Source organism: Apis cerana, linkage group LG14, assembly GCF_029169275.1.
Source record: "Apis cerana isolate GH-2021 linkage group LG14, AcerK_1.0, whole genome shotgun sequence".
Taxonomy (NCBI): Eukaryota; Metazoa; Arthropoda; class Insecta; order Hymenoptera; family Apidae; genus Apis; species Apis cerana.
Window position 1 is genome coordinate 6,588,701 of NC_083865.1, and position 27,671 is coordinate 6,616,371.

General features: G+C 25.5%; 4 protein-coding genes and 1 long non-coding RNA gene across 7 annotated transcripts; 3 read left to right on the top strand and 2 right to left on the bottom strand.

Moving 5' to 3' along the window:
* Positions 1-155: 155 nt before the first annotated feature.
* On the bottom strand, positions 156-3,128 carry LOC133667320 (transcriptional regulator ATRX homolog). Its single transcript, XM_062085147.1, has 3 exons — positions 1,695-3,128; positions 1,260-1,511; positions 156-1,114 (listed from the first exon to the last, which is right to left on the bottom strand). Exons 1-3 carry the CDS (start codon positions 2,338-2,340, stop codon positions 447-449), a joined length of 1,566 nt encoding a protein of 521 aa, XP_061941131.1. The 5' UTR covers positions 2,341-3,128; the 3' UTR covers positions 156-446.
* Positions 3,129-3,633: 505 nt separating this feature from the next.
* LOC107995420 (EF-hand domain-containing protein D2 homolog) lies at positions 3,634-19,978 on the top strand. The gene is made up of 4 exons (XM_017052933.3): positions 3,634-4,164; positions 15,374-15,521; positions 17,498-17,632; positions 18,261-19,978. Exons 1-4 carry the CDS (start codon positions 3,995-3,997, stop codon positions 18,393-18,395), a joined length of 588 nt encoding a protein of 195 aa, XP_016908422.1. The 5' UTR covers positions 3,634-3,994; the 3' UTR covers positions 18,396-19,978.
* LOC107995421 (uncharacterized) lies at positions 5,926-15,367 on the top strand. The gene is made up of 3 exons (XR_009832564.1): positions 5,926-6,544; positions 6,729-8,692; positions 12,130-15,367. It is a non-coding gene; the product is annotated as an uncharacterized LOC107995421 (long non-coding RNA).
* Positions 19,979-21,310: 1,332 nt separating the features above from the next.
* Positions 21,311-25,817, top strand: LOC107995414 (acylamino-acid-releasing enzyme). 3 transcript variants are annotated; one of them, XM_017052925.3, is made up of 15 exons: positions 21,311-21,381; positions 21,925-21,988; positions 22,067-22,284; positions 22,366-22,529; positions 22,639-22,787; positions 22,872-23,136; positions 23,218-23,366; positions 23,458-23,626; positions 23,716-23,970; positions 24,031-24,168; positions 24,243-24,463; positions 24,573-24,652; positions 24,733-24,765; positions 24,878-25,099; positions 25,363-25,817. In XM_017052925.3, the coding sequence occupies exons 1-15, from the start codon at positions 21,326-21,328 to the stop codon at positions 25,481-25,483; spliced, it is 2,304 nt and encodes a 767-aa protein (XP_016908414.1). In that variant the 5' UTR covers positions 21,311-21,325; the 3' UTR covers positions 25,484-25,817. The 3 variants fall into 3 exon arrangements, with proteins under 3 accessions (XP_016908414.1, XP_016908415.1, XP_061940353.1); XM_062084369.1 differs by lacking the exon at positions 21,311-21,381 and adding an exon at positions 21,458-21,475; XM_017052926.3 differs by lacking the exon at positions 24,733-24,765 and having other exon boundaries at positions 25,363-25,661.
* Positions 25,572-27,467, bottom strand: LOC107995415 (uncharacterized). The gene is made up of 4 exons (XM_017052928.3): positions 27,332-27,467; positions 27,026-27,258; positions 26,582-26,831; positions 25,572-26,497 (listed from the first exon to the last, which is right to left on the bottom strand). The coding sequence occupies exons 1-4, from the start codon at positions 27,432-27,434 to the stop codon at positions 26,040-26,042; spliced, it is 1,044 nt and encodes a 347-aa protein (XP_016908417.1). The 5' UTR covers positions 27,435-27,467; the 3' UTR covers positions 25,572-26,039.
* Between the last annotated feature and the right edge of the window lie 204 nt (positions 27,468-27,671).

Here is a 27,671-nt window from a genome sequence, read left to right on the forward strand (position 1 = left end):
TTCTGTGAATTATAGAAAAATTTAATTATAATGATAATTCTTTTTAAGCAATAAGTATATTTTATGTGATTTTTTTGGAATTGCATATAAAATTAAGAAATATTAATAAATGATGATAGAAATAATAAATAGAAATTATTAAATATCATTTTTACATAATTTCATTCTTAGTTTGTTTTTCTGGATGCAAACATATACATATATTCGAATCATAATTCGAAAATATAATGTAAATTTAATTATATAAATATAAATTTGAATATATAATCATAAAAATATATATATAATTTATAAAGAGTCAAGAAAAAATGTTTATCTCCATTGTGGAAAAAATATTGTGGAAAATTAAAGATTATTCAGCATTCTATAATACTGAACCTATTTTTAAATAAATATAAATATAATTTTACATATATATAAATAAGTTGTTCTTATTTAAGAACAATTTATAATTGCTCATTTTGTTTGTTTATATTATAATTTACTATTTTTATTGATTTAATCACAGGTTTTTTTCTTTTTTCACTCAATCTTTCTTTTTTGCAATCTTCTATTTTACCATCTGATTCCTTTTTAATTATTTTTTTTAATGGAAATACTGTATGTTCAGATTTAATGTCCTTTGAAATTGTGGGTGACATATTGTACATTTTTCTTTCTTTTTCAAATAATCGTGATGCAAATCGGCGAACTCTATTTATCCTTTGTAATTCCGAATCTGATACATCTAATATCATTTTTCTAGATTTCTTAGATTTAAGCTGGAAATTTTCAATATTTTTTTTTTTTCTTTTTCTTTTTCCATTCGGACTATTTAAATCTTCAAACTTCTGATTAATATTTTGCTGTATTGAAGAAGAAGAACTAGATGTTAGTTCTATTACATGTTCTTTCTGATTTTTACATTTGTGAAGAAATTGATTTAAGGTCATCCCTTTGCATTCATTGTCTTCATTTTCGGGGTATTTGTATTGGTCATAAACACGAATCCATTTTTTAGAAGATTTATCCCAATATCCACGCACAGTATCCATTTCTTTATATATTCTGTTTGATTTAAAATCTTGTTTTTTTCTTGCTATTTTTTCTTCATATTGCATCTCAAAATTTTTACCTAAAATATATAATATGTGATTAATATGTACTAATATTATACATACGTTAATATTTAATATTTAATATTTAACAATATTTTAATAAAATAAAATTTTATTTATTAATTTATTTTAATTAATATTTTCAGATTAATTTTAATATACTTTTTTCATTTTCGTTGCTCATTTTTTTAGAATGTTCTATTGATGACACATCTGCTCTATAAACAGGTGATTTAAGATATCTACCAATATTTTCATGATTATCTCTAACAAAATTTTCCCAAAGAAAATCACTTTTGGTTGTTGGAACCGATACATCAATCAACCATGATTTACATTTTTCAATTCTTACATCGTTTTTAATTTGTTTTTTATTTCTAACTCCTAAATACGTTTTAATTATATTTTCTTTTTCTAAAAATACAAATACAATTAGTTACATATTATCTTTTATTTTAAATAAGTTAAGTATTAATTAACTAATTTTAATATTAATTAATAGTATAATATGATTAAAAATAATGAAATATTATAAAAAATAAAAGCATAATAATAATATAAAATAATATGAAATATAATAACTAAAAAAATAATTACTTAGAAATAACTTATCGTTTTCATCATCAGAATCATTGTATTGTACATAAGACAACGGTAAATCCTTCAAGGGCAATAGTTCATTTTCTTGAAAATTAATTTTTTCTGGACTTTCGATCTTCCATTCTCGAGGGCGTAAAATCGGTGATTCTAAACATTCTTCAATAAAACAGGGTGCTTCTCGAATTTTTTCTGGCGATTTTAAATCTCCAAACAAGATATCATTTTCAGATCTTGAAATAATCTTTCTAATTGAAGATTTTCGCGAGACTTCATCGCATGTTTCCCAATTTTCATCAGAATGTATTTGTATTATTTTTTCTTTTGATCTTTTTTTCTTTTTTTTCTTTTTCTTTTTCTTCTCTGTTTTTTTCTCTTCCATTTTATTAATATCTTCTTTTTTCTGCTTTAATTTCTTTTGCTTTAATTTTGTTTTCTTTTTTTGTTTCTTTTCAATATCTTTAGTTACAATTTCTCTTCTTTTTTCTTTTGTACTCGATGAAGAATTAGTATCAACTGCAGATACACTTATACTATCTGGTTTATTTATTTTACCAAACACAGGTGTGCTACAAAAATTGAAACTCTTTTTAGATCGACCACTTATGTTGGATTTTCTTTTTAATTTCTCAGCTGAAGAAGACATTTTATATCTCTTAAGTCAATGATATCTTTTCTAATAAATTCAATATATGATTCATACGTATATCATGATTCTATTTGAATAATACATTGATAAATTTCCGATATCATTCGGAAGTCTTACTATTCTATTAAACGAAGGGTTACAAATACTGATGAATCACGTTCAAAAGGGTGTCGATGTCGATAAGCTTCCTGTTTCTTTTTTTACTTTTAATAGGATAACATATAAATTTGTTCATTCTTTTTAAGAGACAAAACAATTAATTGAATATTTAAGATTATTATTATTTCTTCATATAATCAATTTTTTTGAATGAAAATTTAGAATTTGCTTGATATTTTTTTAACTTATTGTTTAGTAATTGCAATTTAAAATTTTTTAATTTAATTCGATTAAGATTAACAATTTGATTTTTTATAGTTTGATACTTTTCACAAATTCAAAATTCAAGGATTATGACTTTCTTCTCTCAGTTCAAAGTTGAAGGATTCGATAATTTGCACAATTAAAAATTTTCATTTTTATGATTTTCTACAATTTATATATTTTAATGATTATTTTAATTTCGAAATTTTAGAATTTGGCAATCCTTTAATTCAAAATTTCACTATTTCTTAATCTTCCGCAATTCAACATTTGAATAAATATATTCCATTTTTTAATTATAATAATTTAAATTGAAATGCAAATTTTTATTTTTAATGCTAATTCCAAAATTCCACTTTCAATGCTTGTGAATATTAAATATTTTCGACGTGAATGTCAGCACACGACTGGAAACGTTCCCAATAAAGTCTTCCACGCACAAATTCAACCTACAAATTTTCCATATGTAAATATATTCAACCTATAATAGCCTCAGGAAACAGTTTTTGCTCATAAGAATACCAAGATTTAAGACAATATATATAAAATAGAATGCTTATATGAAGTAATGTGTTAATTTTGTATTTAAATAGGTAAGTGTTTATATTTAAATTTTAGATATAAAGTTACCGAAAATGAAACGATAATTAAATTATCCGCATAAATAAATGTCAATTTTTCTAATTTTTAGAACAATTCATTTTAGATTAGTAAATCGTAAAAATCATCGCGAAAATTCTTCAAAGGTTATTATTTCTATCGAAATAATCGAATCGATATGAATCAACTTCCGTAAAAAACAAATCACAAAATAAAAATCTGAATAAAGTTTTAAATTTATTATGTATAATTTATAATTATATCATAAAAATAAAAGTTTTTTTTTCTAAAGAAATTAATATATTTTACGAATATATTTTAGATTTAAAAAAAAATAAAATAAATCAAAATGCGCCATTCGCGATGTCATGTTGTTACGGCACTGGTTTCCAAAGGTACCTACTACCCGCCAGCCACGCAGTAGACCGTCAGTGCACGTTGGCTCATCGCATCGGTTACGTTGTTTTCGTTCCATTAGTTTTGAATTTGACAGTTAACGTCGCAATTTTCAAGTTACGACTTCACCTTTCTTTTTAGTATTATATTTCGCGTAAAACATTGCCTTGCAACTTCATTTTCTGCTCATATATTTGTTCGAATCGAGTATTGAACAGATCGATTGGTCGTATATCGCAAAATCGATATTGTAAAGGTTAATAACAAGAGATCGAAGGGTGAAACGATTACAATGCCGGCAGACGCGGAGCTCAGTAATCTGCTTAGCAGGAGGCAAAGGATCAACGACGAGCTTGAAGAAGGAAAAGATGTGAAAAAGCAATACAAATTCGTGAACGTTTATACTGAATTCCACGAGTTATCCCGTCGTGAGATCAAGCAGTATGAGCAGACCTTCAACAGGTGAGGACCTTCCGTTTCTTTCTTCTCATATCCATTTAAAATTTTATCCGTGGATCGTGAATAGAAAAAAGCCAAAAAAATTTTGTCATTTTTCGTCATTCTTAGAACAAATTCCTAGACCTATATTTTTTTCCACTAAAGATCTATTTTCATGGAATTTTTTTGTGCGTGATAAAGTTTATATAGAATTGTTAGATCTATATGCTTATATACGTAGATTAGATATTGAATGTAGATATATATATATATATATATATTTTATATAAATTTTCTAATATCAATCACACAATGTATATTAAATTTAAAAAAAATAATGTGAAATATTAGAATATGTTTGATTTATTATTTTTTTATAAATCAGATCTTTATTGACAATAATTAAGATAATAATAAAGATTAAATGAAAAATTAAAAAAAATGGTGATTAAAAATATAATTTCATTATAATAAATCCAATACATGTGCATAAAAATCCAATAAGCAGCTGTTTATAAAATAATTTCAAATAAATCTATATTTTGTATTATTATCTATAATATGTGTAATGGATACATACGAAATATATTTTGAATTGAAATATATATATACATATATTGCTTTATTCAACCATATTTGATTTTTTATTATCGGAGCCAATAATAAATGGCTATTTGATTCAATAAATTAATATCGAAATAAAAATTTATGCGAATAATTAACAATTAAAATTGGTTGAATATAATATCATGAATATTGTTCAAAAAATTTTGTTCTTTTTCATTCTTAATATTGCGAGATAAAATGTAAAGAAAATCGAGAGTGAATCATGACTTTTGTCGCGTTTACTGTGGTTTTTCTGTTTGTTTGTGTTTACTCGCTCGAGTTTACGTTACTCCCTACAGAAAGATCATGTTCCTTTGGTCAGATATTTACTTTTTACGTATGAGAATATACAAAATAATACGCAAGATATCAGTTGTAATATAATATAACCTATTTAATTACATTTGGTATTTTGCTTTGACTAATCATTAAAACACTTTTGTTTATTAATGTATATTTTATTTTTAGCTTATAATTTAATGTACAAAACTTCAAACATAATATATATAAAATTTTGAGAGCATGAAGATATTATTTGTTTAGAGCATTCGTTTGTAGAAATTGATTCGAAATACGTATAAGTACATTCTAATTCCATGATTGATATTTGTTTGTATAGTGATCTTTGAAAAAAAAAAGAAAGAAAAATTGAAATTAAGACATTATGAAATCGCACATAACAATTGGTAATATTAATAGTTTCATAATAATGATAAAGAAAAGAATCTTCTCCATGAATTCGTATAACCGTATTGGAGACCAGAACAGACGACCTCGAGGTTTGTCCTCTGTCTCTCTTGTTCTTCTTATAGGTATTTCGGAGTCAACCGGACAGCAGGTTTGACAAGGCAAAAGGCAGGGTGGACGACCACTTGTGGTGCATCCTCGAAAGCCTTGTGCACGATTATTTCGCGGTCTAGCTACAAAATTTTAGCGATGCAATTATTATTATTTAATCATTATGACTGCTGAAGTTATCAGGATAAAATAAGGAGCATATTTTCGCGCGTTTTTTATTGACTAAAATAGTGTTAAATAATTAAAAAAATATTAATTGTAGAGAACGAATTATGTCGATATTTTTGATTCATTAATATTTGTTAAATGACAATTTTGACAATGGTACACAATTATCATGAATATTATTTTGAAATTATTAAAGAAAGTAAGTGTTAAAATTTTGTATAACTACATAATTTTAATTTCTATCTTACATCTTTTTTATATAAATGATAAATTATTATAAATTATCATAAAAATTAATAGAAACATATTATATATTATCATCTTATTCAATTTTTTATAGATATCATTATAGATAGATATTTTTTTTCAATCTCATTACCAAATATACTTATGCAAATTCATATTTTTATAAATGCAATAAAAAAATGAAACGTTTTTTTTATTACATTAATGAAGATGATTTTTAAATATAATAATGTATATTTTAAATATGTTAACATATTATATGTATCTATATATTTTTGCATAATTCAATTTTCTAAAAGTGCATCTTATTCATTATTTTTGATATGAACCGCATACAGTACATTATATCAGCAAACGAAAATAGCTGAACTGCATTCCTCACGGCATAGGCGCTGATAAAACAAACGTCATTCAATTATTTATACGAGATCCGAGTCGATGTATCCGGTACAAAATTTCACTGTGAAACATAAACACGTGGATGAGGTATCGTACACACGATGGATGATACCTCAACCGGAAAGACTCCTGGTACTCTGCAACGCTATCACCATCCAAGGAGTTGTCCTTGTCTTTAGAGAAACCAGTAAGTACATATCTACTTTTCCTCGCTTGTTTCTTGGTCTTGCCGATCTTACCATGGTCAAACAACTTTTTTCCTCCCAATGAAATTGCAGCATTGAATTTTACTGCACAGGAAGAATAGTTCAAATCCTAACTCTATTCAATTTTCCAGTCTCTAAAGAGTGTAATGGTGCTTTTGTTTTTAGTTTACGGGATCTTGAAATGAATCGCTCGCCTTTTATGAAAGAAGTAACGAATATGGAACGAATCTTATGCTTTTAGAAACTTGTAAGAAGATTTGGATGTAAGGTCTTTATTGATTTTGAAATCTAATGAACAGTTTATGAGAATTTTATGTAGGATTTTCAGTCATGTAATATTGAACAAATTAAAGATAATGAGTTATAAAAAGATGGATTAAGAAGTATTTGAAGGTTATCAAGATTCTAGGTTTTGATGAGAATTTCGTAAAGATTTTGTTATAATTTCTTGTTCAGCTAAAAAGCTGATTTATACAGCTTTTTCTACAGTTTTATATAGTGAACTTTATATAGAACTTTTATAGATGTTTCTGTCATATCTTGAATTATTTTAAAAATAAAATATTTGTTTCAATATTTGTGATATTTATAATATTTCAATATTTTTATAAATCAAGTGAACAAAAATGATAAGTGATTTATCATTAAAAGCAATTTCATTCGAAAGTTGGCTAAAAGTTCATCTATTTACAAAAAAAGAGACATCCTCCCAGAAAAGAGATATATACAATATCCTATAAAGTTTCCAACTTTTGGATCAATAGTATCGTTAAAAGTTTTAACGTTTTTCTCCTTAACAATCATTGATAAAAAAAGTTTCGGAATTTTAGAGATAAAAATTTATCATATCGATTTCCGTGCGACTTCCAAGAAAAAAAATCGAAATAAAAATTTATCAATTGGAGTACCTTTCGTAGAAAGTTGTAATAAAATAACAATCGATTCTTCAAAGAATATTAGCAATGTCCATTGATTCTTATGGATTTTTCTTGAAAATATAATTATTATTCCAATCGTATTTTCTGCTTAGAAGTAGAATTTCAGTCATCAAAGCGATGCAAGTACTACTCACCTTACCATCCCACATGTGAGTGCAATTTAATCCCATAGTCGTAAACATTCTGTAAAGAAATAGTAATCGTTTTTAATAGCCATTCAAACTTAAAAACACATACTTATGAGCATTTTTTGTCTTAGGTCATAATGTCGAGCATGTATGCTGAAATAATTAAAGGATTTTTTTATTCTCCTTCTTTCTCCTTTTTTTCTGATAAGTATTATTATAAATTTAAATTTTTTTATTTTATAATAATTAAAAAATTACATATTTATAATCTAGTCTCAATTTATCTTAAATTACAGTTAAACAATTTCTCAAGATACTAATATGTATACAGAAGAAAAATCAGGTCTCTTGATACGTATACAATATATACATAACTTTCATTTGCGTTTTCTGAATTGAGAGCGGTTCATTATATTCATAAATGTATATTCAATTCAATACCGCATTTCATTTAAAAATTTATCAAGTGAATTAAATGCGAATGACAAGCTCGGCAACGTGATGAATGAATCAGAATTGCATGTATACATTATACTACTTAGACGCGTGTGAATCAAAACGTTACATAGGTTACGTAGCTTTACCTATAGTTAGTCACGAAACGAATTTACTGTGCATGTTCTTCGATCACTTCCTGTATAGCGCGACGTAACCTCTGTCGCATATGAAATTTGGAAACGGCCAGACTTTGAACGTGTCTACCATGAAAAATAATTTTCTTGCACAGTGTATACAAGCAGGATACAAGCTGGAACAATGTAATGAATACGTTATATCGTATTTTATACCGGTTTTGAAGATATGTGTACAACTGTTTTATAAAAAAGACAAAGAAAGAAAAAGATTGATCGTCATATAACACGCAGACGGAATATGCATACCTCTGACGCATATAATTTAGTGGCAACAAATAGATCTGTATCTCTTGCTTCTCGAATGGTTGGCCATCTGTAATTTATTGTCGGTCAAATTCAGCTGCTTTGCATAGTCTAACAATCGATTTATTAATTTAATCATCGATTTATTAATGGTCATTGTTTTGGAAATTCTTGAAAATCACGAGGTAAGAATAGATTTCTTTAATTCGTAAATTGATTATTTTAAGTTTGAGAGTTTTATAAATGAGGTATAGATAGATAGTGAAGAATAAGTGCATACTTCAGAAGAAAAATTTGTTTGGAAAAGATAATAATAACATTTTAATGTTTATGAAAATATTTTAATATTAGAACATGTTGTTAAATGAAGTTAGAATATTATACGTATGAGACCAGTTATGAGACTGATAATGAAAACTGATCATCCAACAAAAATAAACAGCTATGAGATATTCTTCAAACAGATAACCAACTAGCATTATGAATGACAAATAATGACACATTAGCGACATGACATTAAGTAGCTGTCACACAATCAGCTACAACATTTACAATTTAAAAGCGGAAGTAATTTATCGTGATATGTATTATTGTTCTATGGCGCTAATATTCAATAATATTATGCACTATATATGATCATTGAACGGCATTATAATTTATATTATGCATATGAGAATGATCAGTATTGTCATAATTATTTTATGTTTGAATATTTTCATGATTTCTTTTTAAATCACTGTGAAAAAATAGAATTAAAAGAAAAAATTAATCCTTTGATAAAAGACGAAATCAAAGAAGGAATAATTATTATTATTTTATTTAATATTTAAAATGCAAGATCTATATTCATATGGTATTTTTTACTCAGAAATATTTTTCAAACAATTTTTCAAAGTTTTTTTACATTCTAATATATCCTGTATTCGATACATAGTTAATTAACTATAAAACTATTCATTATAAATAATTGTGAAAGTAAAATATCTAATTCTCGTAGAAAGAAAATGATTTCTAGATATTAAGCAAGAAATAAAAATACATAATGATGAAATATCGAGAAAACCAATGTAATGATAAATAGTCAAGTAATATTTATCACGCTTGAACGATTATAAATACGTATATCTCATTTTTGTATCAGATCTGATGTAAAGATTCGTTAATATTTGATAGTAAACGTGTAGTTTGTCATTTTCTCTAGGATGCAACCAAGTAGATTGCAATTATCTTCTCGCTAGTTCCGGTTTCAATAGCTATCTAACCTCATTTTACTTCAAATTTCTATTATCTTGTAAATAATTTTAAGAAGAATAATTTTTTGAATTAAAAAAGATATTTTTAAAGATTTTATTATAAAAAAATAAATTATTTCATGATAAAAGTAGTGATAAAAGTCATGTAAAAATTTCAATTTAATTTCATATTTTCAAATTAATCATAAAAGTTAAATTATATGAAACGTTTAACATTTGTAATTTGTAATTTAACAAAATAATATTAATTTAACAGATATAACATGGAACGTTAAATGAAATTACTCAATTTAATAATATTTATTTATAGTTCTCCATTTCTTATTCCACATACTGGTGGAAAATATTTCTATCGCATTAAGATACATTTAAAATCATTTAATATCGATTTGAAAATCATGATTAGGCTAAGAAAGTCATTAAAAATCTGGAAGTTTCATCAAACATGTACGATGTGTCAGTATTTGCGTGAAATTTCTATCGTTAGAAATGGCTGGGTGGACAGATGTAATTACATCCGAACGGATAGAACAGTTTTCTGAAATACTATCTAAAATACTTAGAAATCGCATTGTGAAATTCGTGAATACCAACAACCTTTTACTTTTACACGACAAAGAAACCGCGATATTGCTTGTTATTTGCCTCGATTGCGGTTCAAATCGAACTATATTTTTTGCATTGTGTAAAAGATCTTTTCTCGCGGTTGTTCTATGGTTTGGTGTATTCGACATTTCATCTTAACCAGAGATACTCGATTAAATTATGATATTAGATCGATACGTGCACTGCTACAATTTTATGATTGGAATATGTTTAAAAATATGAAATTAAAACTGGAAAGTTGCTTTCAAATGTTATTTTTTGTTAGTGGATATTAAGAGCAAAAATTATTCTCGAATAATCGCCCTCAAAATGTTCATTTGCGAAAAATATTCATGAGAGCAACGATCCAGAAGAAGAATTTTCATATCAGGCATACATTATAATTCATTTAATGTGTAAATCGAGTAAATCTTAATTATATATCGTATTTTCTTCATTTTCTCGTAGAATGTATAATCGATCGATAATTTCCACCACATAAAAGTTGAGATTCAATGTTATCAGAAGAAATAGATTCATACGGAATGCGATTCTAAGTTTGGGAAACTTGTACAACGAAGGTAGAACCGTTACTTCAAAATCATTCGCAACAATCGTGCGTACTGAATATATAAACAGTGTTAGATATTTATTCGACGACACGACCATGAAGATATTTTATATCGATCAGTTCGATGCTTTTATGGTTAGCTTTTATACTGAAACAATGTCAGATATTTGCGTCAAGAATGGAATCGTGTTAACCTAATTTTTTCTCTTCAAAGTAGATATTATTATTAGGAGGTTATTATTAGAGGGATGAAGATTGATCAGTATTCCTCTCTATCTATCTTATTGATCATTATCATGTTTACGTTACATTTCGTTACTTTTTTAGCTTTTTAAAAAAAATTTATTCCATTTTTAAAACACTTTTTTGTACAGTTGCATTAGTATGATTGCAAATTTAAAAAATTCTTAAAAAATTGAAACAAAGATTTAATAATTTAATAAGAATACATGTATTTAGGTATATATTTATGTATTAGCGTTAATTTAAACGTGCTATTCATTGTCTTCATATAGTCTAGAGACTTGTACTTGAATAGTTAGTCATTATTGTACCCTTCAGCCGGATTTAAGGGTGTTTCTCAGAGTCAGCGAAAATCAAGTGCATTTCTAACGCACGAGACCATGTTAAGTATCGTGCACAATAAAACCGTTTCGTCGTCTTTTTCATTCTTATTCAACAGTCATGCTCAATTGCACTTTTCTTTATACCGTTCCTCTTTTGTCACACTCTCGGTCGCATAATCTTCATCATACATCATACTGGATGCATACGTTGCTTTGTATACCGGTTATGATTTTGAGCTGTTCAAATTGTAAGATTTGAATTATCGAGTCTCTATTCCATTATGTATTTGAATATGCATCTTGATTATTCTAATTTTTAAAAAATAATTTTTAAAGGAAACTTTAATATTTACAATCACTTACAAAAATCTTTATCTATGCTACAGCCATTTTTACTAAATTTAAAATTTTATTTTAACTTTACTATGAAATTCATATTCAAAATTACTCATCAAATTTACTATATTTAATAAATAATTAATAAATAGATTGCGAATGTATAAATATCTATTAATGAAATTGATCAATGAATTTTAAACTAAAAGAAAAATTTGTTTCCAAAGATTAATAGATGATAAATAAAGCACATTTGCAACTTTTTGGTGATCGTGGATAAGAAATCGAGTAGTTGGAAAATAAAATTTCAGCGCCAAGTCGCAGAACAACGATGACGTCTTTCTGAATACAAAAGAAGAATCTCTGCATCGATCTTGGAAAGAATGGTAGTAGAAGGGTGAGAGGAAACATATCAGGCAAAGTACCGACAGTCACCTTGACCCAGTTCCCTCTGGGATAGTCTTGGGAAACGATGAGGAACGAATCGAGCACGACCAATAATGCAAGAATTGATTTTGCGATAACAATAGTTGGCTACTGTGTATAGTCATAAAGTAACTGGCCTGATTTTAAATGGTTCACATGATGATTTTTTTTTTAAAAAACTTAGGCTAGAAAAAGAAAAGAAAAATCGATATACTAATAATATCACGAAAATTGAATTTATTTTTTGCCTCTTTTTTAAATTTCTTGATGAAACTGTAATAAATGGAGTGTCAGGGATAGAGATAAAATTTTAATGGATCAAAAGGTCAAGCATGAAATAAATCATGATCGTTTCGCATCTAGCTTGAGAAATTTATAATATTGAATTGAAAGTAAATCATTGTTTTCTTTCAATTATGTTAATTAGTCGTGATATATAATTAGTCGAATTTTATTTTATCAAAGAATATTTTATATTTATCAAAATATTGTTCTCTTATAAATTTAGAGTAGACATAATAAAAACTAGCTTGGGTATATTAATATAAATTGAATAAGAATGATAGAAGACATAGAAAGAAATTATGCTATTATAAAGCTTTATAATTAAATTACGTGATAATATACTTATAGATAATATATAGAAATATTAACAATTATTTTATAAATAATTAATTCGTAGAAAAATTTAATTGACAAACTAATCAACATTATAAAAAGTTTTAAGAAAAATATTCTATTTATTAAAACTATTTCACTGACTAAATCGAAATTAGTATTCATTATTATCATTCGAATAATTTCGCTTCTTTAATTACGTGAATCGAATGTCGAATCATTGAAAGATTACATTTCACCATAACGTTGTTATAAGTCTTTCAAACGAGACGTTCACATTGATATTCGTGGATTAAACAGACTTATCAATTCAATATTCAAATTGGCTGTGAAATCGCGAATGAATCACGTATAAAAGGAGAGATAGAGTTCACCAGATATATATATATATACACACACCTATACTCGTCTCCCACTCATATTGATCAGAGCTGTTTGACCGTGCTTATAAACGTGTAACCTCGACCTTCAGACGATTCTTTCTCTCCACTTCGGCCAAAAAGAGCTTCTTCAAGTTTATACCTACAATCAAGTTTTACTTATATAATGTGTTTGAAGAAAATGAAAACAAACTTTATGATAAGAAAATAATTAATCGTTAATGTATAAAAATCATTAAATAATTCAGGAACATGTAATAATTAAGATATTTGAAAAATTACAACAAAGAAAAATTGTTATGATTTTATATTTACTTATTGAAAATTTTTGTTAAGAATTTTATTAATATTTAATCGTTAATTTTAATATTTTTCTTCAAATTTATATTGTACATGAATATTGAATTTAGAATTATCGTTAAAGTAACCGCTAAGAATTATTTTTCCTACATATCATCCGGACTGGAAATTAAACGTATGTTAATCACATAGAATTATCGAACCTATATATGTATATTTATTAATCGTAGTGATTTAAAAAATCTTGGAAAAAAACACAAGATAGGTCGGATATCATGAATCATCGTGAATTTTATCCGCGAATATGGGTATAATAATGATTATGCAACACAATTTACGTATATCAAATTACTATTTTTTGCAATATCAATTCAAGAGAATTAGAACCGGTTTAACAACCTTTCCAATCATATGTGTCAGAGATTTTATCCTCCGTTTGGCCTGATTATGCTTATGCGATGATTAAAAAAAAAGAAGTACATGTGATTATTTAACCGCGAATGGTTATCTGATAAAACCGTTATCACGTCTGTAAACTAGAGATGGAGGAAGTCGAGCGATATCCCACTCGAGTAGGCTCGATTTTATGAAGAATTTCAAGATTCGTTTCAATCCTAATTCTTGAAAATATAAAAGTTTATTTATATCAAAATATCTTGAAAAAAAATCCAAATGCTATAATTTTTTATATTAGATTAAAGATTTCGTTGACAAAATGTTACACGTAATATTATGCAATGATCGAATTTGCATCAAAACATGTTATAAATATCGTAGAACAACCGTAAAATATTCTATATCTTTTTCCAGTCCATGAAAATTTTCAGACTTGGATCAGATCAAACTGAATTCCACGGATGTTATCGAGCGATGTGCTCCGTTGATTCCGCGTGCAACATGCGGTATATAATTCCCTTGGAAAGCTATTCGCGAGTTGGTTATCGGGATCGTTTACACGGAAAGTCGATTTCACGAGCTTCCGGCTCGCGGACAAGCCTCCAACGAACTCCTTAACCCGTTGACATTCTCTTATTCCCGATTTCGAGATCGGTACACCAACGATTGTCGATCGTTCTCACGTCCTCCCTTCCTTCATATAATTGCGTTACACGCTAATTAAAGTAACGAGTTGCTCGATCAAAGGGGGCCAAACGCTTTCGTTTGCATTCATTCAGGACGAGATACTCGAAAAAAATGCGGCCAGACGTTGGTCGGGAAGTTTGTGAAAGAAACTTGCCAACAGGATATACATATTTGTGTTTCTGGAATATTTTTATCCTCGCATAGCGAATTTTAGTGCTTAGTCGTTTTATAATATTGTGAAAAAAATGTGTAAAAGATATTGAAAAATTGATTTTTAGACTCTTGAAATTTTTTAAAAATATAACATATCTTTTTTTTCCGTTTTTGTAAGGAGATTTTGATTGATATAATGATTTAATTCATTCAAACGTGGTCATCAGTGATCCTCATGGGGGCTATATCCGGTGATTCAATATCTCTTCCTGACTAATTTGTTAACCCTTCGACAACGGATGTGGAAATTTCATGTACAAATTTAACTCTTCTATTATATTTTTAAAAGCAGCAGTAATAGTTAAAATTTCTTATATAAATTTCTAATTTTTTTTTAATTTTTCTAATCTTTAAATACATATAATATGAATAAAAAATATTAATTATTGTTTTATTAAAATATATATATATATATATATATGTTTCATCTAAGCAATGAAAATTTTAATAATCGAGAATTAAGTTTCTTGTGCGATCTCTATATTAATCTTTATCAAAGTCGTCATTTAAATAATTCATAATTAATTATTCACAGATTCGATGATGGTCACGATGGATTTCTCGATTTATCCGAACTGAAACGTATGATGGAGGTTTTGGGAGCACCGCAGACCCATCTTGGTTTGAAAGCGATGATACAGGAAGTAGACGAGGATGGCGATGGACGTATTTCCTTCCGTGAGGTTTGCAATAATTTCTTATCTTGATTACCGTTCATTTTCGAGAAGCTCATTGAATGCGCAGCTACCAGTTTCAACCAGTTTTCCTTCCTCTATTACGAAATATAATAACACGTGAAAAAGCCGGAAATAATTCCATATTTATGTAACGATTCGTTACGGAAATTGATCATATAGTATATTATTTTCGCGAATACTTTCGTTATTTCAAGTTAGTTTCACCATTATCGTTCGATAGATCATTGGAAATATGTATTCCATAGTAGTAGACTCGAAACTTTCGAAATTAAAAATATTCATATTTTTTTCCTTGCGAGGAATTTTGATTTTTAGATTTCTTCAAATTCGATGATGGCCAATTTAAAAGAAATTACCTAATAGAATTTTTTTTACTTTCCAATGTGGAAGTCGTTTTTATTCTTCTCGACGAGCATCGAGTTCAACGCGTGGCAGCACGTGCCATGTACACACTCCATAAAAATAGTGCCGCCCCATGGGGTGCTCGACGCGATGTTCTTTCACCATGGTCTGTGTTTGTTCTCCATGTGTGGCCCTGGCACATTTGTGGGGGTCAAACCGTTCTATTTCAGTGAAATACATTGAAGTAAACTTCTTTTTCGAAATAACTTGGTAAAAAGCTTGGTGACTAGCGGCAGAATGCTATGAATATTATACGCGTGATAAATAGTCCATGAATGTTTATGGAGTTGTGGATAATTTTAATATTGAAAAAAATACGATACACAAATAAAAGTTGGGTCACTCGAAATTTCGAAACTGTTCGAAACTCTAGATAAGGAATAATTTATATAAATAACTTACAGGAATTTCTAGTTTAATAAATTTATTTTTATCTCATTCAAATTTATCTTTAGACTTTAAGCTTTTAAGAGTGATTTCAATTTATTTAAAAGATAAAGATTCAAATTCAATATTCGTGTCTTAAAGTAACTAGAATTTAAAAGTTTTTAAAAATACTCATTCAAGTCTGACACGCATGTTTCTATTTAGTTTTCTGTTTTAACAATTTTATTTAAAGAAAGTGTTCGAATATTTTCCCTGATTAGCGTATTCCATTGTACTCCGCGCTACATCGAATGTCGCAACACCTGTTGAAAAATCGGGAGCGTGCGAAGTGTATTTTGCATGCTATCAAAGAAAACTTTCGCTAAGGAAATCGATGTGTCGACGTTCGTCGTACATAGAGAAGAATAAAGTGGCGAGTGCGAAAGACACGCGTGTACGCCAAGAAGAAAAGTCTTCGATGCAAATGCATACCTGGACGTTCCTACGTGACTTTTCATGGCCCGCGAACAAAGCGTTCGATCTCCATACACGCGATCGCCACCCGTTTCATAGATCATCGTGAATCACTCCGCGTCACTGAACTCGACCGTGCTGACCAATGTTCCACCTTCCGTTCCTTACTCATCGCTTCCTCGATGCAGATCTCGCACAGTTTTATATCGAAATAACGAACAGCGGCTGCTAAACGTTTCCGGCCGAATAATGATAATAATTTTATTTCTGTTTTTGAAATATATGCTGTGGATAATGATGATAAGTTTTTAATGAAATGACTATAGCATTTTATAACGTAAATAACGTAGTATTTTATTACATATATTTTTTTATTATATGAAAATTAAATTTAATAGATCGAGAAATTAAAAAATAAGATTCGTATCTTAATCTAATGTAAAAAGAGAATGATATTTTGTATCGATGTATTATTTTTATTTAATCGGTAAATCGATTCGAAATAAGTAAAATATTTATGCAATGATTTGATAATCTCTAGGATAATGTAGAAATTTTTCTTGATATAGAAAAACTTTAAATATAATAGTCTATCTAAGAAATCTTTTTCTTAAATAATTTTTTCAGATTTTAAAAATTAGAGATTCAAAACAAGATTCTGTAAAAAGAACTTCTTCTCTTTTAATAGTTAAACACATATGATTTATAACTTGTTACAGTTTCTCTTGATTTATCGTAAAGCACGAGCTGGTGAATTAGAACAAGATTCTGGATTGGGCCAGCTTGCACGTCTTACAGAAGTCGATGTGGATGAAGTAGGAGTAACAGGAGCTAAACATTTCTTTGAGGCTAAAGTATGAATAATTTCTTAAGTTTTAATTATTGAATTGTCTGAAATTATACCATATTATTTTTCTAGAACTTAAAATTTAATATTCATGAGAATTGTCAATAAATGATCCAATTATACTTTATAGATTCAAAGTTGCAGATCCCAATACAAATTAGTTATTAATTAGTAGAGAGGAAAAAAATAATAAATAATTTAATACTTTGAGTCAGCAAATCATTTTACTTAAATATATATATTACAATATTTTTAAATTGATTTCATTAAATTGATTACAAAAATGATTAACTTAGCTATTTATTTTTCTTATTTAATTATCGTTTTTTTTAATTAATATTGTAATTATTTTCTATAAAATTTATTCACGAAAAAGTTAACGAAAATTAACTTTTCTTTCTCTCTACAATATATCGATAATCAAACTATAAGTATTTTGCATTGTTTCATCATAAAATTATTATTGAAAATCGATTAATAAACTTAATTTTTTTCGTTTGTATACATATTATCGATAAAACTTCAAATCTGGAAAATAACGATACAACAAGTCATAGCCATGACAAATTCAAGATTCACGAAAGCGTATCCGTGTTAATTAACGTTTCCTGATGCATCAATTACTGTTTTCACAGATCGAGCAACTACGGAAGGCGAGTAAATTCGAAGATGAGATTCGCATGGAACAGGAGGAACGAAAGCGAGAAGAGGAGGAGAAGGCAGAAAGACGAGCGCAATTCAGACAGAAAGCAGCTTTATTTGGCAATTGAAAGTAAAATATGCGAATCGAAAGTGTTGAGCTCGTTCTCTGTACTTTAACGAAATTACAAACGAACTTCTTTAATTCGATTCAGTAATTTCGTACAGAAATTGGCCCACTAAGAGAATTACGTAGATCAAATATAGTTTTACAATAGCATAATGCTGAAATCGAACAAAAAAGTTTTTTATTCTGATTTATATTAAGTTCGTAGAAAATTTTTAACAAATTGAAATATATATATATATATATATAGAGTGATGTTATTTTTAAGTTAACTTTAATAAAACTTTATATATTGTCAATCAAATGATAGATTGCAATGTTGGATAAATTCATTTGAAAAATTTTCAAAATAAAAAAATTTCAAAATAATTTTAATAAAATATATGATTTAAAATTTTATTAAATACGAATTAATATGAAATTTATTTGAAAAATAAATTGTATTTATCATTGTTAAATTTTATAAAATGAAATTTTTTAAAATAATATATTTATTGTAAATCATATTTAAATCATGTTTGACAATATATTAAAATTAAGAATTATCGATATTTTATCTTTTAATTTTATTACAATAGATAATAAATGTTATCTGTGAAAACAGAATAAATTTCTTATAACACATTTTAATTTTATAATGTTTGCGATGTTTTTTGAGCTTTTCACAAATTTATATTAAGAATATTTTATATGATTGAAATTGTTAAAGAATAAGAAGATAAAAATTGAACGTTTTATTAAAGTTTCTTTTAATATTCTTAGATTATTTTGAATATATAAATTAGAATTATAAAACTTTTAGCAAATGCACGACTGATATTGATATAAGTATATCTGAATTTAATGTGTACATGTATATATATATATATATACATATATACATGTAATATATATATATATATATATTAATTTATATGATAATTTGATTTTATGCAAAGATATGACTTCAAAAGGAAAACATTTCGCAACATATGTTTGATTTTTTTTTATTGTTTCTAAATTAAAATGTAATTTTATCGAGAATTTTTTAAAATTTTTCTTCTATTTATACATTTCTACAATATTTAACATAATTAAAATACATCGAATTTTTTTTTTATTGATTATGAGACTTCAATAATTATGCAATTATGTTATATTTTATCGAAAAATTAAAATTATTCAGTTTTAAATCAATATTAAACAAAATATTATAATAATATATATATTATTTTATTATTGATTTAAAACTGACTAATATTAATTGTTCGATGAAATATAATATAAAACAATTTCAAATTATTTTTATACAATTTTTATAAATAATGTGTTTCACAAAAAAAATATTAATGTATAATTGTTGCGAATTGTACATAATGAAATATATAGCTTAAATAAGTTTGTAAAATTATAGATTGTAAATAAATTTTTTGTTCTAAAACATCTTTTAAATACTTTAATTAATAATTAAGATAAAATTATATTATTTTATTATGATTTTGATATGTACAAATTGCATTAAGCTTGCGATATACATATGTATTAGCATATTGCAAATTAATATAAAATAAAAAACAAATACTAATTCAAAATTAATATATATAAAAAGTTTTATTATTATAATAATATATAATTTTTCTTAAAAATAGAAAAATTTCATAAATCATATTTTCTCAAATTATATTTTCTTAATATCAAAATCACAATTTATAACATTAAAAAAAATTCTTGTTCAAATTTATAATTTTGTATTACAAGAATATAGTTGGAAAAGAAGTAATGTTCAAAATTTTTCTTAATTATAAAATAAACAAGTATCTTATCGGTTTTTTATAAATTTATATTGAATGAATATAATTTGAGAAGTAAAAGAATGAAAAAATTTTTTTAAATTTAATGTAAGTATTTATTTATTTTATACTTATTTTACTTAATAATTATTCACATAGAAATTAAATACATTTTAATCATTTTTTAAATATAATTATGAAATTTAATATACTTACTCTGTTTTATATCTATTTTATTAAACTACAAATATATATATAACTACAAATATATATATAATGTGTATATGTAATATATATAATAATATTATAATTATAAATTAGCAAAAAAATTAAATTAAAAAAAATTTACATACTCGTGGTGCCATCTCGCGTTTGGACATTGGAAGTTCTGACTTATTAGTAGGAACATAGAATATACAAAGAGGTATTCGTGACGTCATAAACAAAGACAGTTCTGTGTGAGAAAGATAGAGAAGTTACGTGCTACTAATTCTAGTTATACGGCTCCTATTATTTCTCACTTCGAAAACATTATATTAAAAATTAATTAATTATTGTTTTTTTTCTAGTAATTTCTTTACTTTTAAACTCGTATGTTAGAATTAAAATCTTAAACAATTTTCTTATATAAATTTTAATGAGAAATTTTTTTCATTTAATTATTTATTAACGATTAAACTGACATAATCAATATATGGTGGATTTTTATATAAATTCTTCATTAATTTTACATTATTATAAGATTTATTTCTAAATAAAAATGTATGTATTTCAAACATTGTTTTCTTATCTATATTTCCATATAATTTTTATTTATAATTTTGTCGTTATTTAAATGAATAAATTGTTTGTTTATTATTCGATCACAGATCAAAAATTTGTAATTGAAATATATTCTATGATGATCATTAATAAATAATTAATTGAAAAGAATTTCTATAAAATTTATATAAGAAAATTGTTTAAGGTTCTAATTTTAAGATATGAATTTAAAAATGAAAAAATTATTAATAGAAAAATTGTAATTAATTAATTTTTAATGCTTTGAAAGAAGTAAGAAGTATTAGGAACCGCATAATTAAAATTAGTGGCACGTGACTTCTCTATCTTTCTCACACAGAACTTTCTTTGTTTGTGACGTCACGAATACCTCCTTACATATTCTATGTTCCTATTAATAAGTCTGAACTTCCAGTGTCCAAACGCGAGATGGCACCACGAGTATGTAAATTTTTCTAATTTAATTATATTTAGAAATATATGAATGTTTCAAAATAAGAAATTGACAGAAGTATTAGGAAAACATATAAAAATAGTATGTATATATATGTATATATATATATATATATATGAATATAATATATTTATAATATAAAAATATTTATATACTAAAAATTATACAGATTGAATTTATTACATGTTTTTATCTTTCTATTATACGATTTTATTTATTACATGTGATTATTACATATGTGTAGTTCTTAATATTATACGTGAAGACTTCTAATTATTTGCTATCATTTATTTTATTAATAAATAATATTTTCTATATAAATTTTACGTAAAATATAAAATAATTTAAAATTTTTATCTGTTTTAAAAGATATGAATTATTAACATATTTTTACTTAAAAATTATCATTTATCAGCAATTAAAGGTAATATTAAACATTGATACAAATTTTTCACGTTAAATTATTTACATTTGTTATCATCTGATTCTTATCAATATTTAAAAGTCTTCATGTAGCATATTTTATACAGATTGATAATAGACTTTGATAATATATTGTGGAATAAATATCTCCATATAATGGCATCAAATCAGGTATATAAAATTTAAAGATATTAAATCAGTTTTTTTTATAAAAAATATTTTTAAAAAATTAAAAAAAAATATTTTTAGGTTAAAAAAATTGTTAATTTGTATAAAACATTAGCACAATATCCATCTCTAAATGGTGCAAAAATTTTTGAATTAAGTGAAAATAGAATATCAATTTTAAGTGCATGGTCTCAAAGAAATTTGGAAAGGAAAACAAATCAAAAATTTTGTCAGGATCATATTTTAGATTCAGAACTACAAATACAATCTGAATGTTTTCCTATTGATATTACTACAGAGTATGATACATATATGTTATAGAAATAAAATTTATTTTATTTTTATGATGTACATCTAAGAAAAAATTTTTTATATTAAAGGCTTTTATCAGATTATACTGAAGATCAACAATATAAAGCTGTATTAAGACAAACTACAATTGAGAATACTACAAAGCAATTTATTGAAATTTGGGATAAACAAAAACTTATAAAAAATTATGATTTAGCAGCATTAGATGTGCATGGAGATGTATACACAGATTGTAATTATTAATTCTAAATTATATATATATATATATAAATATATATAAATATATATATATAATGTATTTAATTAATAATGATTAAAAGATTTTGTTCTTTCTGTTTTAGCTCAATTTGCTTCTTTTCAATGGTCTCCAGATAAAACAAAAATATTATACATTGCTGAAAAAAAACTACCAAAATCTGAACCATTTTATAAACAAAAACCATGTAATAAAGAAGATAAAGATAAAAAAGAAGAAAAAGAAATAACAGTGGTAAATTATTTTATTTGTTTTTATAATGTATAATTAAAATTTAGAATATATAATTAAAATTTTGTCAATAAATATTTAATATAGGGTAATGAATATATTTACAAGCCTCATTGGGGAGAACAATTGGTAGGTAAATACCGTCCAGTTGTTGCTGTCCTTGATACAACAACAGACACAATTTCAGTTCTCTCAGGTATACCAGATGAATTATCGCCTGCTCAAGTATTATGGGCTGAAGATAGTGAAAGTATAATTGGTGTAGCATGGAAACATGAACCAAGACATTTAGGTCTCATTGCCTGTACTAATAGACTTTCTTGGATATTTTTATTGAAAAATGGAGAGTACAGTAAGAAATATTTTATTACTTCTTAATTTATAAAATATATATTTTAATAATAAATATATATTTATATTAATAATCTTTTAGAAAATCTTTCAAATGATGGATGTGCCGTCCATAGTCCTAGGTTTAGTCCTGATAGAAAATATCTAATTTGGTTGGAAAGAGAAGCAGGTGGTGCACACCATAATGCTCACAGACTTATGCATCTTGAATTCAATTCTGAAAATTTGAAAGTATTTATATTAAATACAATAATATATATTAATCATAATAATTGTATAATTTAATACTATTTTTAAATTTGTATTGTTATTTTTTATTTAGGTTAAAGTACTTATAGATATTGTAGAATCAAGTATATCTATTCAAAATGCTGATAAGTTTTATGGTTTGTATGGTCGTTTACCAAATCGATGTTGGAGTAATGATTCACAATATGTATTTTTGAGTACACCTCAACAAAATAATACACGATCTTATATTATTCATACAAGTAAAAAAACAAAATATATTTAATATTTATTAAATATTTTTCTCCTTAAAATGAGATTGTAATATAATAAAAACATAATTTAATTATAGAAACGAAAATAATAACGGAGATTCAAAACGATAAAAGTAGTCTTAATATTTTGGATGTAAAAAATGATGTTATTGTGTTTTTGGAAACTTCTCTCTTGGAACCACCTTATCTTACAGTAGGAAGATTTGATTCAGAAATAATTAACAATGGTTTTATTAAAAGAAATAAAATTTCTATTTCCACAATGATTCCTGGATCTGAAAATTTAATGTACGAAGCTTCCGAATATGATTACGATAATGACGAAGAAATAAGTAAGTAATTTATTTTAACGATAAAAAATATAAATTAAATATTTTTTAATGATTTTGTAGAACATTTTAACTTTATTTATTTTGGACCAAAAAGTGGAAATGATAAATCTGTACCTTTAATAATTGTAATACATGGCGGACCTCATTCTAACTATGCAAATTCATTTATACTCGACTACTTTTTGTTTGTTTTATCAGGTAAATATTCGTTTTACATTAATGATTAATATTTAATATTTGAATTATCATAATACATAAATTATTTATTTAAGGTTTTGCAATAATACAAGTTAATTATCGTGGTTCTACTGGAATGGGTTCAAAAAACGTTGAATATCTTCAAGGAAAAGTTGGAAATGTTGATGTAAAAGATTGCATAACTGCTACAAATGAAGCTTTACAAAAATACTCGTGGTTAAATCCAGATAAAATAGGACTTTGTGGTGGTTCACATGGTGGATTCTTAGTCACTCATTTAAGTGGTCAATATCCAGTATGTTCATAAATTGCTTGGTATTTTTATCAAATGTTGAATTGAATAAATATATTTTTATCTAATTTGTAAAATTAATATAACAATTAATAACAACTTATTTTTGTAGAATTTATATAAAGCTGTTGTTGCAAGAAATCCTGTAATCGATATTGCCGCTATGTTCACTATATCAGATATTCCAGATTGGTAAAACATTAATATATTTTTATATATTTTCATGTTTTTTTAATTGAATTTCTTTTGGAATTATTTCATTTATATTGCAGTCGCAATACTCTGAATAAGGAAGAAAGAATTAAGTAAGCTTAATAAAATTAAGCACAATAAAGTTTAATAAAAAAAAACTGATGATAGAAAGATTGAATGTAAAATTATTTTAATTATAGATTTTATAAAGCATTTTTATTTCAGGTGTGCTGCTGAAATTAATTATTCTTTTGATGAAAATATACCAATCTCAGAATCAGATCGAGTTGAAATGTTTGTGAAGATGTTTAAATGTTCTCCAATTATTCATGTTGACAAAGTAAAAGCTCCAACCTTATTATGCATTGGTTCAAATGATTTACGTGTACCTCCATCTCAAGGAAAGTTATGGTACCAACGTCTTAAGGCAAATAATGTTAAAACTAAGTAAGCAATTAAAATAAATCAAGTGCAAATCATATTGTATAATGTTTCTCAGGCTAAATTTTAAGATAATATAATATTCGTATCTTTATTTTATTAATAATTATTTATAATTATTGAAAAATCTATGATTTTTTTTATTTCAACTTACAATAATTTCTTAATTTTGAATTTCATTATATAATTTTGGGAAACATTATTGTATTTTTGTAATTTAAAAGCTTTGTTAAGTTGCTTACATTATTTTGCAATTAATTATATTACAGGATGCTTCTTTATGAAGATAATCATCCATTGGCATCAGGAACTGCTGAAATTGATAATGTTATCAATGCTTGTTTATGGTTACATGAACATATCTCAACATGTAATACAGATTCACAGTAATGAAAATTATATTATAATTTTATAATTAAATATAAATTAATATTAATTAATAATTAATAATAATTTTTTTAATATGATTAAAAAACAATTTTATATAAATATTAAATTTATTAAATACTGTATTTTTACAATATTAAAAGACACTTACAAGCTATAAACAAAATATGTCCTAAAATAACTTTTTGTTGCTGAATAATTGACATTTCATAATGGCCATTATATTTTACACATTATAAATCTTATACTTATATTTCAGTATAGTTTTTTTTATAATTACGTATACTTTTTTTAGAATGTGTAACATAAAATATAAAAATGTTCAATTATAAACGTTAATATGTATAATATTGATCAAAAAATTGATATAAAATGTTAAAAAAAAATTGATATTCTTTCTTCGAGTACTTGTTTATGTGACTACATTTAATTCATTCAAAAAGGCACTCATTCATATCATATATTTGAAGACTGTATTATGTACAGCAACATCTAATTAAAACATTAGATAATATGCTGTCAATATGTATTAGTTATACATAAGAACTTATGTTCAAAATTACGATCTAACAGAATTAGTTTGTTCTGGAAACAATGAGTCGTAACTAGGTGGTAAATCTTTATCGGCAACTGCTGAAGAGACCGCGATTTCTAACATTGGTGCCGTGGGAACTGGTGGATTTACAGATCGTTCGGTATCGCGTGATAATGGCGCTGGTCTCGAACATACATTTGGATCAGCACAATCCATAGACCAACATAATTTTTGTGATCTTTTACATATCCATAAACACATAACAAATATGATAAAGCATAAAATCAAGGTAGTCACTGCACCTACTGTTACTTTTGTGCCAGTACCAGTGCTAATAATTTCATTCATGCTACTTGGACATTTATCTTCATCAGAACAAATACCTGGTACACAATTGTATATTCCATCACAAAAAAAATCATTCAACATACAAGTATTGAGACCAATTGGTGTGTATTTATCTGAATCTATATTACTGCAATCTATAATATTATATAAATATATTAGATTAAAAATATAATTTATTTTAATCTTTGTAAAAAATTATTAACATTAAATAAACTTACTTGTAAAAGAAGTATAAGCAATATTAAGAGTAAGAAATTCTCCCTCTTCTAATTTTTTTTTTGAAATGAATATTTCAGTTTCTAATTCTGCAGATTTTTTACTACTTGGATCATATTCAGCATAAATTCTTGTTAATGATTCAGATAAATGCATTCTGTTTTCTGGTTCAGGAACTTCATAATATTTTATTTTACTGCGATCAAGAAAACCACAAAACTTCTCTGTCCGATGATCATCTTTTCGTTTAAACTAAAATAGATTTTTAAAAATTGCTATATTTATTATTATTATTAAATACTAATTATATATTATATATTTAATTATTTTATTATTAATGTAATATTAAGTTTATAATTTTAATAGTAATTCTAATAATATTAGAATAACTTTAATAATTCTAATAATAATAATTAAACATAATTAATACTTAAGTTAATACTTACTTGTATATAATCTATACATTGTGTTTCATTTTGTCTAAAAGACATTTTTTGAATGACTCCAAATAGTCCATATCCTTTAGCTGTTACAAGTTTGAACTTGCAATGAAAATTAGTATGAACATTCCATCGATCCAGCATGTGTTTTGCTCGGACTATCACTGCACCAATTTTCATATCGATAGTTGACATTTTACTATTAAGTATATGACACAATTTTTCCATATTCAAATCGTCTACAAGAAAAAATTATATATTAAATATCATTTTTAGAAAAAAATCTATTGTATTTCTTCAAAAAAATCTCACATTCAACATAGTGATTGGAATACGCGCACGAACTATAATTCATGCAATTGTTCACAAAAAATAATAATAAGCAAAGAAAATATAAAATATTCCATTGAGCCATTTTTATAGCAACTGTCAAAAAGCCATAAAGAAATGGATAACGTCACCATCGATTACCAGTCGATGATGTCTATGGCTAATTTCTTAGAGAATATGAGTAAGAAAAAGAGAATTATAAGAATTATTGTAAAATGTTTTCAAAGAATCGATTAGATTTAATTCACCATCTATGCAATTCGGATATGTCATTCCTTGCGTATCAAAACAAAACGAATATATCCCAAGTAAACTAAGATAC